A 12,643-nucleotide genomic window follows, 5' to 3' on the forward strand; every position below is an offset into this window, starting at 1 on the left:
GCCAGGCTCCTTAATATTGACATTATCTTGGACCAAAATAGCACCTAATCAATAGTTAGAGGACAATACAATTTCCAATACTGAGGGACTGTCGCTAAATGACAGCATTTTACACACTTTATATATTCAGCTTCCTCTGAGACACCTCTGAATATAATAATTAGAGATAAAAATTCTGCAGTTACGGTGACAGAGCTGATGCCAGTAACAGTCATATTGTGAAGGATGTTGTGTTTTAGCAATTAAGCCAATGAGGACATGACTTTGGATTCTGCTTTTCCAAGGGCACAACTAGGTGGTTATCATGAAACCAGCCTGCTTTTCGTTCTTTTAAACACTGCTTCAAATCCAGTATTGTGCTCCTTTCTCCTCCCCCTTCCATAGATGTTTAGTATTTAAATAGGACTTTCAACTTAAATAGTACATTCAACCAAGCAGAAGTTAAATATATACATTACTAAGACAGGCCTTCAAATAAACAACTCACCCAACATTAGACACTATATAATCTAAAGAGTCAAAAACTAAAGACAGTAATAATCAACCAAAGTCTTTTTCTCTGTTTGTCTGACTGCTTATTAAAATTATTTTAGAAAAACCGGTTTTTATCTCCATTCAAAATTTTTCATTACTTTCAGTTAGTCTCTAATTTACATCACACAAACATTGGAAATCCAATACTAGCCAAAGCACATTTATTAAAGGACATAACACTGAAGAAAGTAATATTAGAAATAAACTTCCTTGACGCACTAATATAACTACTACAAGGTTTACAAACTGAAATTTATCTTCTTTGCATTGACTTATATTGCTCAAGTTCAGAGCATGCAAATGGTGGCCAGATTAAACAGATGGAATCAAACAGGATACCTAAAAGTCTTTCATGCAGAGCATGGAGCAGCATTCTCTACTGCAGGGAAGGCAGGAGATAACACACTAAGTGTAAAAATTCATCAACAATTTTCTAATACAACTTCTCTGTACAGGCAAATACTGCACTTACCACAATGCTACTAGTCAGAGGCTATACACAGAAACTGAACACACAACTGGGAACATCTTCCTTCTCCTCCTGGAATACTGCAACTCCTCAAATACTATATTTTCCTGAGTACAGGTAAGGAATAACTTAGAGTTAATGGAGCTATGCATTACAGTACATTGTCTGAAATTCAAGATTTCAAAAAAGTGTCAAACAAAATAGAAGTCTGACCCTGTACTTTTTAAAGTATATAAACTTTCCACCATTTCAAACAAAAGACCCAGCTCTATTACAAAAATAGCTTTACATAAAAATCTTAAATTAGAAGATAATGATTGGGCATTTCTGCAGAACCTAAAAATACCAACCCACTACTTCTGTACATTAATATCATCTCCACAGCCTGAGACCATTGTGGTCATTCACATAAATGTTTCATTTGTCAGAACCATTTTTTATTCAACCCATATGGTATCCTCAACAATATTTTGTTATGTGGCTTTCTCAGTGTCCTGAGGAGATGCCATTTTAATATCTGCAGCTACTCTGACCCACGTTTCTTCACAGATCTGTCATCGAAAGAAGTTGATTCATGCTGCAGCTACTGCCTGATTTTCAATTCTTCTTCCAAAGCTCACTCCATCCTAGTGAGCCCTGCCTGGTCAAAATAGACAGGAAATATTTCTGACACTTCAGTTTAAAAAGAAGATAAAAAGAGGGAGAAAATATAAATGGAATTTAGTAGCCTAAAGTGAATATGAAGTTTATCTTAACCCAAATAAGGGTTTCAACATAATCAAGATCAAATACTATCCAACACTCACAAGACATTTGTCTTAACTTTTGAAGTACAATAATAATTACATCAGTCAGGGTTGCATATTTGAGGAGACACATGAACACATTTTTTAACTTCAAAGAATATAAGCAATAATTGACTCAGAAAGTATATCACATTCATAATTTTTACCCACTGGCTGTAAAGAAAGCCTGTGCCTATTTATATTCACTAACTTCAAATTTAAAAAGAAATTAAAATCCAGTAATGGCATAGCATGTTAGTGAAAACATTCAAGTCAAAATCAGACATCTCCAATAAATACATCAATCAAGGATCATTCTCTCTAGTTAATGCTTTGCATCACTGATTTCAACACTTTAAAAGAAATACTGAGTCGTGAGGTTTCCACCAATATGAGACTTTAACAGCTGTCCAAGATGCAGCAGCAATATTAACATCAAATTTCAACAGAAGTGGTAAATTGTTTGAAATTTATGGAATTAAAATCAACAGCAGTATTTCCCCAAAACTGATACCTATATTATAACCCTCTGACTGACTGGGCATATCATCAGAAACTACTGATAACCAAAAGCATCTCCATCAAAATAAAGCATTACACAACACACACCTATGGTACCATACGACATTGGAACATTTTAATAATGAGCATTAGGACAGATAATTCCTAGCACTAACTGGGGAATAATTGCCAGCACTGCCCAAACAGTAACAGCTTTGACTAACCACAGTTTACAGAGGACAGGATAAGGTTCTGTCACACAGCAAGACAGAAACTGGGAAGGTGACCTAGACACAGAAACTTTCAACTCCTCCAAGTTCAAAAAGGAGGACAATCTCCTCCTTCCTTGTTTGTTCCACTTGTAAGAACAGCAGCTACGATAGTGAATTTCATTCTGACTGATGAGGAAGTTACAATGAGATTAAAAGGTGCTGGATATGCCTGTCTATAATTAACACAGCACCCATTTAAAATCAGAAAATATTTACAAAACATTTTATACACAGATTTTGAATAAATTCATGGTTTAAGCAAGAGGGCTTTTTCCTCAAATTCTGGCTGCACTACGTTAACACACATTTTTAATCAAGCAGGCCTATTTTTGGATCTTCTTAAATAAAACGCCCTCATACACCAGCTGTTTGAATTTATTCACTCCTTAGAATTATCACACAGCAAGTTTAAAAAAAACAGAATCAATTACTTTTTTTTTCCCACAGAGAGAATTGTTAATTTATGGAACATCTTCCTGCAGGATTTTGTAAGGGTCAAGAGTACATATGGCCTCAGCAATTCATTATGCAAATTTATTGAAAAATAGGTAAGGCCTACTAAGCTGTAAATCTATAAAACAGAGGACAACTTTATGTCAGACTGCCAGAAGCAAAGGAGGTATACCAAGATAAGCATCACTGCATGCTTGCCCTGTCCTTATGCTTATTCCCTCAGCATCACTTATCACCCAAATAGGGCTGGATGTATCTTTGGTCTGATCCACAACAGCTGGTTTTCATTAAGTAACAAAATCTCCCTTCTGTTTTGTCTATTCTATTAAGTACTGCAAAAGAAAGCATTGTTTTCACATTCCTAGAAAAGAGCTTATTACAGTTAAAGTATTAAATCCAGTTCATCTGCTTTTACTTCAAGTGCAAATAAGCCCCATTTCACAAGGTAAGCTTCTACAGCAAATGGAGAACTTAGCAAAAATGTGATACCTTGCAACTGCAGTTGCAAGAAGCAAGAGCTCACTGTACAAAAAAGTGGATAAAATTTATACTTTTGACTTTATTTGATATGTCCTTCTAGTTGCATTATGACTGAGGGAAATCACAATTTATCATTCTTTATCCTGCATATTTATTCAAGCAGGGAACATGACAAAGCTCAATTCCTCACCACCACTCCCTCCTCACACAGAAGCTTCTCTATCTCATAATTCTCAGTATCGTCTAAAATTAGGATCTAAGCAAATAATTTCAGTGCCTCTCCAACATCCCTTATCACACACTGTAGCACTTTGTAAGAAAGTTGTAAATAAATCAATTTCTCATCAGAGTCTTTGTTTCTCAGTAAAATAATCTGTCACTTCTATTTCTGCAAGACCAATAGATATATTATTACAGCAGTTAGTGCTGGATTTAAACATAAACTGCTTCAAGTTCTTTTATTCAATAATTTAACAGAGTACTATATAAGTTCATGCATAATATTAAAAAATTAGAATCTTAAGGTATTTTTAGTCTTAACCTAAGAGCAAAATAGAGTACACTGTCTCACATAAACTGACAAATTCACTCCTTACTCCAGCATCTGATCCAAAGTGCCAGCCAGGGAAAGCCTGGCTAAGGAACTGCATGATCCAAGCCCAATGAAAACAGATTCTCAGAGGGAAAGATACATATTTCAACAGTGCACTCAAGCTTCATTTAGGAATATCTATGTGAGGTTGCAACAACAATTAAAGCAAAGTTAGGTTTAGGGAGGCATTATGCATTCACAATGACCTACACTGCCTGTGAGATGAGACTGTTTATTAAAAAGGAACACTGAGAGTTCCTATGGATTGAATAGCGGTAATCACCAAAAAAAGTAAAGAAAAGACTAGTCAAAAAAGAGGCTTCTAAATGGCACATATATATAACCATTGTTTGTTTAGAACCTAAAAGCAAGTTTTGGTGACATACACTCACAAACTCATCATGCATAAGTGAAATGATTCACCGTTTGATCAAATGTTTAATTTTAGCAAACAAAATTGAGGAAAGAGCCAGATTGGCATGACAAGGATCTGATGATACATAAGTGACTGGAAAATCCAGACTCAGAAATAAACTCTGAATTGGGCCTGCACAGAATGCTTGGGGCACAGTGTCTCATCACACATATGATGCATGCAGTGTCAGAAAAAGGCAGACCAAATGGCAACATCCTGCAAAAGCCCTGCTGGCAAGTTCTCAAATAATATTGCTATCAGTTTTAGCTGACTACAGAACCTTATAGTTGCCAGAACTAAGATGAGATGAAACTAATCATACTGTGTTTTCAATCAACTTCCTGCTGGCTGCCACCATTTCAAGAATGGAATTCATTTGTTTTATGTCTATTAACATACTTCCTTCTTTTCTGGTTCTAAGGCACTAAATGCAGTGGTATGGTATCAGTCTGGACAATAAAAATGATAAGCAGCAGTCAGAACAGTACAAATAGAATTGTAAAAGTATTACCCCCTCTGACATACTCTTTTCACAGTATAGGCTACCACCAGCTTACAAGTCCCTTCTATGCATACACCCATTTAACAGCAGTATCCCCAGCCCCTCTGATGGCTTCACTCACTAGTGAAACCCTCAGGGAGATCTTTAAAAGTGAAAGGGAAATTGCCAACATGTAGGTCATTAAAGAATCAGCCTCATCTCTAATAAGCAAAAATGCTTAACTGGAATATAATACATCCAGTAACATTTTCATGTATTTATGAAATCTTCAACCTTGACCTCATATACATCATAAGGGAAAGGGGGCTGAAATCCAGTAGTCTAAGAAAACATAAACATTACACAATTCTATAATTCTGTGGTCTGTTAGCCGGGAAAATAAGAAAGCATTTTTCCAGGACATAAGAATCAGAAGTTAACTACAGCATATTTTAGATTAAGAAATCTAAAATAACTTGCATACTGAACTCTTTCCAATCTTTGTATACTAAGACTATTCCAATAAATAGTGAGATAGTTGTAATGACTGAACTTGAAGATACAAAAACAGGGGGAAAGGGGAGCAAAATATTTCCAAACACTAAGTTGTATGAATTTTTCATAAATAACATGAATACTGATGAGGTTTCTCAGCTGAGATTATCTGGGTAAGTGAAATGACTCTGTAAAATATCAAGATCATCTCAGTGCTCCATTTAAACCTTACTCAAGCAGAAATTACTGACTGGAGAGTCTAAAAAGAAGGGCGAGTCTGCAGATTTAAGGATGGATTCTGTGATCTTCAACAAAAGGCAAGCAAACGTTAGCTGTTGACCTTAAGCAGATGTTTCAGAAGTTCTTAACAGGCTCACTCAAAAGTATCTTCTTTCAGCTGTTCATTTTTCAGTCTCTCAGATCTTGAAACATCAAGAGTTTAGTAGTTTTCCAGTCTCTAGAGATTGTTGAAACCTAGAGGATCTGAATTTCTAATATAAACCCAAGTCTTCTAAAAGAAGAACGCCTCCAACTTCAATGCAATAGCACACACTAGTCTGCTCCTGTAATCTCTCTGCATGCCACCACTATCAACACGTGTCTCTGGGGCTGCTTCCATCCCCATCCAACCAATGGGCAAGCTTCAGCACAGGAGCCCATAGCTTACCTCAATTCTAATAATTCTTTGTCTTTTCCTTAATATTTTCTGTCTTTGTGGCTTACTGCAGAAAACATGCATCTTATTACAAAGAGTCCTATAGGCATTATATAAAAGCAATTTTAAAAAACAAAGGCATCATCTTTTATACTTGGTAAAATGTAGACCTTATTGTTTGACCCCCAGACACAAAACTGCTCTGCTGCTTTGCTGGCTTGGGCTGACTCAAGAAGAACTGTGAAAGGGCTCTCAACCACTGCACTGACAGGGACCCAAAAACATAATACCTCTACATACCTTATTTACGAATTCAATAGAAACTACTACATCAAATTACAAGTTTCATAACTTTTCATAGCTTTAAACGTACTGGCCCTGTTGTTCCAAAACATGACTTGACAGACATTAAAATGACATGAAAATTACAGGTAAGATGCTGTCTTAAAACATGTCATAACCCTAGGGAGAGCAAGGGTTGCTCTAGGAACCCTAGCTGAAATCTAGAGCAGCAGAATTTCAACTTCACACAAATATAAATCTTTCTGCTATCATGACTTACTTTCTTCAGAACGCTGGCATAAAACTGTAACCCCTTAAGAACTCCTGACAATGCAACTCCAAGAGAAAGGCACATCTGCACTGATTTACCACACAATCCGTTCTAGCACTAGCAAGGCCCAGGTAAATAAGGTCATGTAGTCATTTAAGCTTTTTCAGGACTGAAAAGTACAGCAATCAACTCTGAAAACTGACAGGACAATTTTTTAAAGTGGAAAAATAGATACTTATTTTGTCACTGTGTATTGAAATGCACCTGGCAGACACTTAAAGAGACTGAAAAATGGGCTAATTCATTCACTGTATTAGTGGAAAAAGTGAGGGTTTTGTTCCACACTGCTGTCTTTCAAAATTATCAGACAAAAACACCCCTGCATGGATGGCACTCTGAAGGGAAAAAAAACGGGAGGGCAAAAAAAAATTACCAGTTGATATCTGCTTGTGCACGGGAAGCATGTTTTAAAAAATCAGCTTTAAAGGCAATGGGTTTTCTTGAGAGCCTCCTGTAACCATTAAGCAGATCCTTGAACACAAAGCACCAGATTTTCTTCTCATTATCAAAACATGCTGAACTAGCCAAGAAGTCGAGCCCAAAGAAAAAGTTCACTTTCAACTTTCTACGATTCTCCCATAAGTATCATGTTACAGAAGTCAGTGCACTGCATTAGAGATAGCAAAAACTTGTTCTCCACTACTTTACAAAAAATATCAGATCCAAATATGGGTGCCTAGCAAAACAAAAATTAACAAAATTATTTACTATGTATTTATAATCTGTCTTGTAAGATCACTCCCCACAGGGCCATGGCATTTGTTGCAATTCAGGCTTCTGTCAATACTAAAAAATGGGATTTCGTTTAAAATCCTGCCACTTCAATGAACCAACCAAACCTACAGTGACATCACTAAATCACTCTTATTGCATCTTTTTTCTCTCAGCCTCCACTTCCCCAGAGTACCTTAAATTGCATGACATAAATCCCAAGAAAGTACAACCACAGACAAGTGTAAATCTCAGGTGGGCCCTCCAAAGTCTATTTAGTCACATACCCTATGAATTTTCCATAAATAAGAACATTAGGGACTAATGTTGCTGTGATAGGCACTAAAGACATTTTACGACGATGTGTATCTGCTAGAATACCATCTCCCATGGCACAAGTGATTTTTTTAAAAAAAATCAGTAACGGAAATATCTTCAACAGACACAACCCTAGAGGTGGTAGTTTAGGAAGGAACAGATTTACTTTTTTTTTTTCACCTTTGGCAAACAGGAATGACCTCTACTTCCTTCTCCCTAAAAGGGTATCAGCAACCAGCTAACAAGGGCCTTATCTATCATGAACCACTTCGCTTTCATAAGGTGGAGAACGAAGTGTGTTTTTGTCCTTAGCCTTTTTCCCTCATTAGTTATGCTGCCCTGCGTGAATCGCAGCGGCAGCTCCCGGTTGCCGGGCACAGGGCAGGGATGTGTCAGGGACAGCCGTCAGGGCACCCAGGGGCCGCATTACTCAGCTGCGCCTTTGAGGAGCTGAAGGCAGGCCCCGGAGCGCAGCCCGCAGCCCCAGAGGAGGGGCGGCCTCTCCAGGAAACCTGCGTGCCCGGGGAAGCGGCCAGGCCTCCCCCGCCGGGCTGCCGGGAAGGCCGCGCTGTCCGGGCGGCGGGGGGGCCGCGGGCGGCTCCGGCACCCCCTCCCCCTCCGCGCCCGGGGGCAGCGCGGCCGCCTCCCCCCGGGGCACCCGCTGCCTCTTCGACACCGCGGTCCGGGCCCCCCGGGACCCGGCACCCACGGGCACGGAGACATCCCTCTTCCGAAGGGGGGGGAACCCCCGCGGCCCGCCCGGCAGGGGCCCGGGGCCGCCCCCTCCCCGCGGCGAGCTGCGGGCTCGGGCCCCGCGATCGCCGGTGCCGGGGGTTACGACCCGGCCCGTTCCGCCCCCGCCCGGCCGCGGCCCCCCGCCGCCTCGCCCTTCGCCTGGCCGCCCGTCCCCCTCCGTCCCTCCCCGCCCCAGCCCAGCCCCGGGCCCCGCTCACCCCCAGAAGCCGCAGGGGCAGCGCGGGGGCAGGCTGGGCGCCTTGCTGCGCTCGCTGCCGGCGTCTCCCATGGTGGGGCCGGGGCGCGGGGCGGCGGCGGGCGGGGGGCGCGCGGCTCCCGGCCGGGATTCCAGGCCGGTCAGCTGGAGCCGGGCGGCACCACTGGGGAGGCGGCGGAGGGGGAGGGCGCGGGGGGGCCCGGCCGCACCCTGCCGATGGGGCGGGCAGGGGAGCGGAGATGCGGCGGCACGGGGACGCGGAGCTCCGTGCGACGGCGCCGCCCGCCCACCGGTGCCGGTGACCGCCCCGGTGCCACAGCGGCCCGCACCCGACCTCCCCGGAGCGCCGCTCGGCCCCTCGCGCAACAATGCGTGTCCCCCCTCCGGCCCCGTGGCTCCCCCCGTCCTGAGCGCGATGGTTTCGTCAAGCCACCGAATCAGCTGGGAGCGGCATGTACCACAGCACATCCCTGGGGGAAGTTGGGGCGGATCGCGTGCGGGAACTGGGTGAGGAGCGAGTTTGGAGGGCACCCATAGGCTCGAGAAGAGAACAGGATTCTCAATGACGAGTCCCAGACGGGGCCGAGGCCCACAGAACCGCCTGGAGCCGCTGCCCTCTTTTGCCTCTACCCATACGTTGGGCACACAGTGGTACAGCCAGGGACGGCCGGCGGGGTGGGGGTGCTGGTGCCGCTGGCACATGCGCACACGGGCCCCTGACGCGGAAGTCTGTCGGTGGGAGCGGGTCCCGGGAGGCCGGGCCGGGCCCGTCCCGTGCTGCCGCTCCCGCAGTGCCGGGACCTGCCTCGCCGAGGGACGCTGTTCAATATCTTTCCCTTGTCCTGGTCGCTGCCAGCGCAGTGTGCCGGGGCCGGGCCGGCTGTGCGCGCTCGGGAGCTCTCCCCGGAGGCTGGGCGGCTCTGGGGGGCTCCGGTGCGGTGCGGGGTGAGGACGGGGACTCGTTCCCTTGGGGCTCCGCTTGGAGAGAGGTCTGGAGGGCCCGAGGGCGACGCTTGGCCTTCTGTTTGCCTTCTTATCCTGTAGCTGCTCGTCCTCGCTTCCCTCAGTCCCAACTAAAGCCGTGTAGGTGTTTGACGTACTCGGGGCTCTCCCGGCCTGTGGTGGGCACCATGAGGACGCGGAGCTGTGGGCTGCCTGCAGCCGGCACAAGGCAGGCCCGCCGGCCCCGTGCTCTGGGACCTGCAAGAGGTAAGGGATGCAGGGAGGGAAGGGCTCAGCTGGCACGGGCATTACTGGCTGCCGCCCTTTGACCGACAGGAAAGGAGAAGTCCGGCACCTGGACTTGAGGGCTGAGTGATGGAGATTGTACTTCTGGTACTGGTTTAGCCAATAGTATTGAGCAAGGTTCAGCCTTGCACTCTCTGTACCTTGGTTTTGTCTGTGAAATGGAAATAGTGCTGACCACCCCCGCCCCTCCCTGCCAGAAATTTCAGATCTGAGTGGAAAATGTGTGGAAAAATACCTGTGTGGCATTAATGGAGGGGGAATTTTGATCTATTCCTGACTGCTGTTGCCTATCTTATACTTTGATTTTTTGCTTTACACTTACAACCAAGGTTATTAAACTTTGAAAATAATAAACATTTTTAACAAAGTTCAGAGTATGTGAATCTTTGTGAACAACTAATTAATTCTGACAAAGATGTTATGGCTTTGGTATTAAACTTCCTAAAGCATCTTCTATCAGATTAATTCATGACAGAAAAAAAGCAATAATGAAGTACATATACACACATGCTTAAATCTTTTTAATAAAAAGTTGGAATTCAGTTGAAATCATGTAAACAAGACTTCTTGTGGAAAGGCTGCTTCATGACAGTTTGCTAATGGTGGTGATTTTTTCAAACCATTCTAGTCTGGGGTTGCCTGACTCCCAGCTGATGCAGCTCTGCCCTCTCCAAAGTGTCTGTGGCTGCAAACCACCCTGTGCACTGACCAGCACCAGGCAAAGCTCTCTGAGGACAAAGCTGAGCTGCTGAGAGTACCAAGAGAAGGGAGTGCGTGCAAAAAAGCAGCCTTGGCCTTGTTAACTCAGCCCTTTAAGCCACTAAGTCAGGTGGAAACTGAAATGGTCTCTTTTGTGCTGGTTACCTGCACTACTACCAGAGGCTGTAAACTCCCCTCAGATAAGGAGTGGCTTCTGAAAGATGATCTAATAGGCTTTACGTCTGTAATTGCTATTAAGGTAAGCTCATACTGAGTTAGCTTTCAACTATCACAAATGTTGTGCAGAAGCAGTCTCTCTGCTCAGTTCTTCTGTGTCACCTCAAATAAACCTTGGCTTTCATCACCTGGAGGGAGCCTAGAAGAAAGATGGAGTCTGTTTACATGGGCATGTAGGGACAAGGACAAGAGGGAATGGCTTTAAACTGACAGTAGATTTAGATTAGATAGTAGGAAAAGAATGTTTAACTTTGAGAGTGGTGTGGCACTGGAACAGGTTGCCTAGAGAAACTGTGGATGCTCCATCCCTGAGAGTGTTTGAGGCCAGCTTGGATGGGGCTCTGAGCAGCTTGGTCTAGTGGAATGTGTCCCTGCCTGTGGCAGGGGGGTTGGAATTAGATGATCTCTCTATAAATCCCTTCCAACACAGGCGATTCTATAATTTTGTAAAGTGATGTTGGGATTATGTCAAAATTCCAGTTTTCCCAGCAGTTCAGATTTTTAAAAACCTTGAAAGGGTGTGGTACTTCACTCCAAAGTTAAACACAAGCATGAATTAGGGACAATACTGTTACACAAAGCAAACACTTACTAAGCATGCTGCCAGTGAAGACACACAAACTAACCAGCAGCCACTAATGCCCTAAGGAAGAATAATCTCAGGGACACACACATGATAGCCTTCAGGATGACAGTGCAGCTGAATACAATGGGATCCAGAAGAGGGGAGCATGTGCTTTGATTTCATGTCATGTTTGTAATAATGTCTTTGGCCTTTTTTATTTTTAAGTATGACCTTTGCAACCCTGTTTTTGTGTATTTGTGATCTTTCCCGCTTTGTCTAGACAACAGAAAATTACCAATGTATTAGTTCAGCATTGTCTCCTGAAAATTCAGTGTGTCAATCCGTACCTGTTTTTCTAGACCCTGTAATGTTTTGATTTGTGTCATGTGTCTGCTAATCACATCCATCCATTTACAACCACCAGAAAGTGTTTTTGTGTTGAAATGTGGCAGCAAGGGGAAGTACAGCTGAGCGACACTTCTTTAGAGGCTGGCAAGGAGAAAACTGGTTCAGCTGATCTAAAATTAGTGCTGTCATGAACAGGGCATTGCAACCTCCGTTCAGATCCAACCTCCAACAGATCTCCTCCTGAGACAGCCCTCTGGCCCCTGAGGAGTTTCAGTGCTGACATTTTCTGTGGCTTTTTTGATCCAGAGTCCAGGCCCTGGATGCTTTCTCAATAATGTACAAGCATCCACAGACAAATGGATGAACAGCACTTAGGAGATACACAGAGGGATAGGTAGCCTATTAGTTGGTTCCAGGGCTGGGAATATTCATATGCAGAAAGTTATCAAACGATCCAGATGCAGCAAAGCATGTTTCAGCCTTTGGAAGCAAATATGCATTGTAAACATGCATTAGGTGGGGGAAAAACCTCCTGAGTAATGGGAAGGTAATTCAGAGAAGAGTGGTGCCTGGAATAGTGAGCAACAGTTTAAGTACATAACAAGAGAAACAGTTCATGCAATTTTAGTGCTGCGTATCTGAATTCATGAAAGACATGGGGAAGGTGCTAATCCTTTTTAATGAGTGACCCTGCAGCTATTCTCCAGGCATATTTTTGCAGACAATGAAGAGAATACAGAGAAAAGTAGCTAAAATACAGGCTGCAGATGCTGAAATGCTTGAAAAATCTAATGTTTACTGTCTGGCCACTTGGGGAGAG

At 43.4% G+C, this 12,643-nt stretch overlaps 1 protein-coding gene across 1 annotated transcript in view; it reads right to left on the reverse strand.

The window, feature by feature from the left end:
* Positions 1–8,822, reverse strand: part of ZFAND3 (zinc finger AN1-type containing 3) — a 134,433-nt gene extending 125,611 nt beyond the window's left edge. Inside the window, exon 1 of the mRNA XM_058020694.1 lies at positions 8,728–8,822. Coding sequence (XP_057876677.1) covers positions 8,728–8,798 — 71 coding nt within the window. The 5' untranslated portion in view covers positions 8,799–8,822. The remainder of the gene's footprint in view (positions 1–8,727) is intronic.
* Between the last annotated feature and the right edge of the window lie 3,821 nt (positions 8,823–12,643).

This window comes from Melospiza georgiana, chromosome 3 (genome assembly GCF_028018845.1).
Source record: "Melospiza georgiana isolate bMelGeo1 chromosome 3, bMelGeo1.pri, whole genome shotgun sequence".
Classification (NCBI taxonomy): Eukaryota; Metazoa; Chordata; class Aves; order Passeriformes; family Passerellidae; genus Melospiza; species Melospiza georgiana.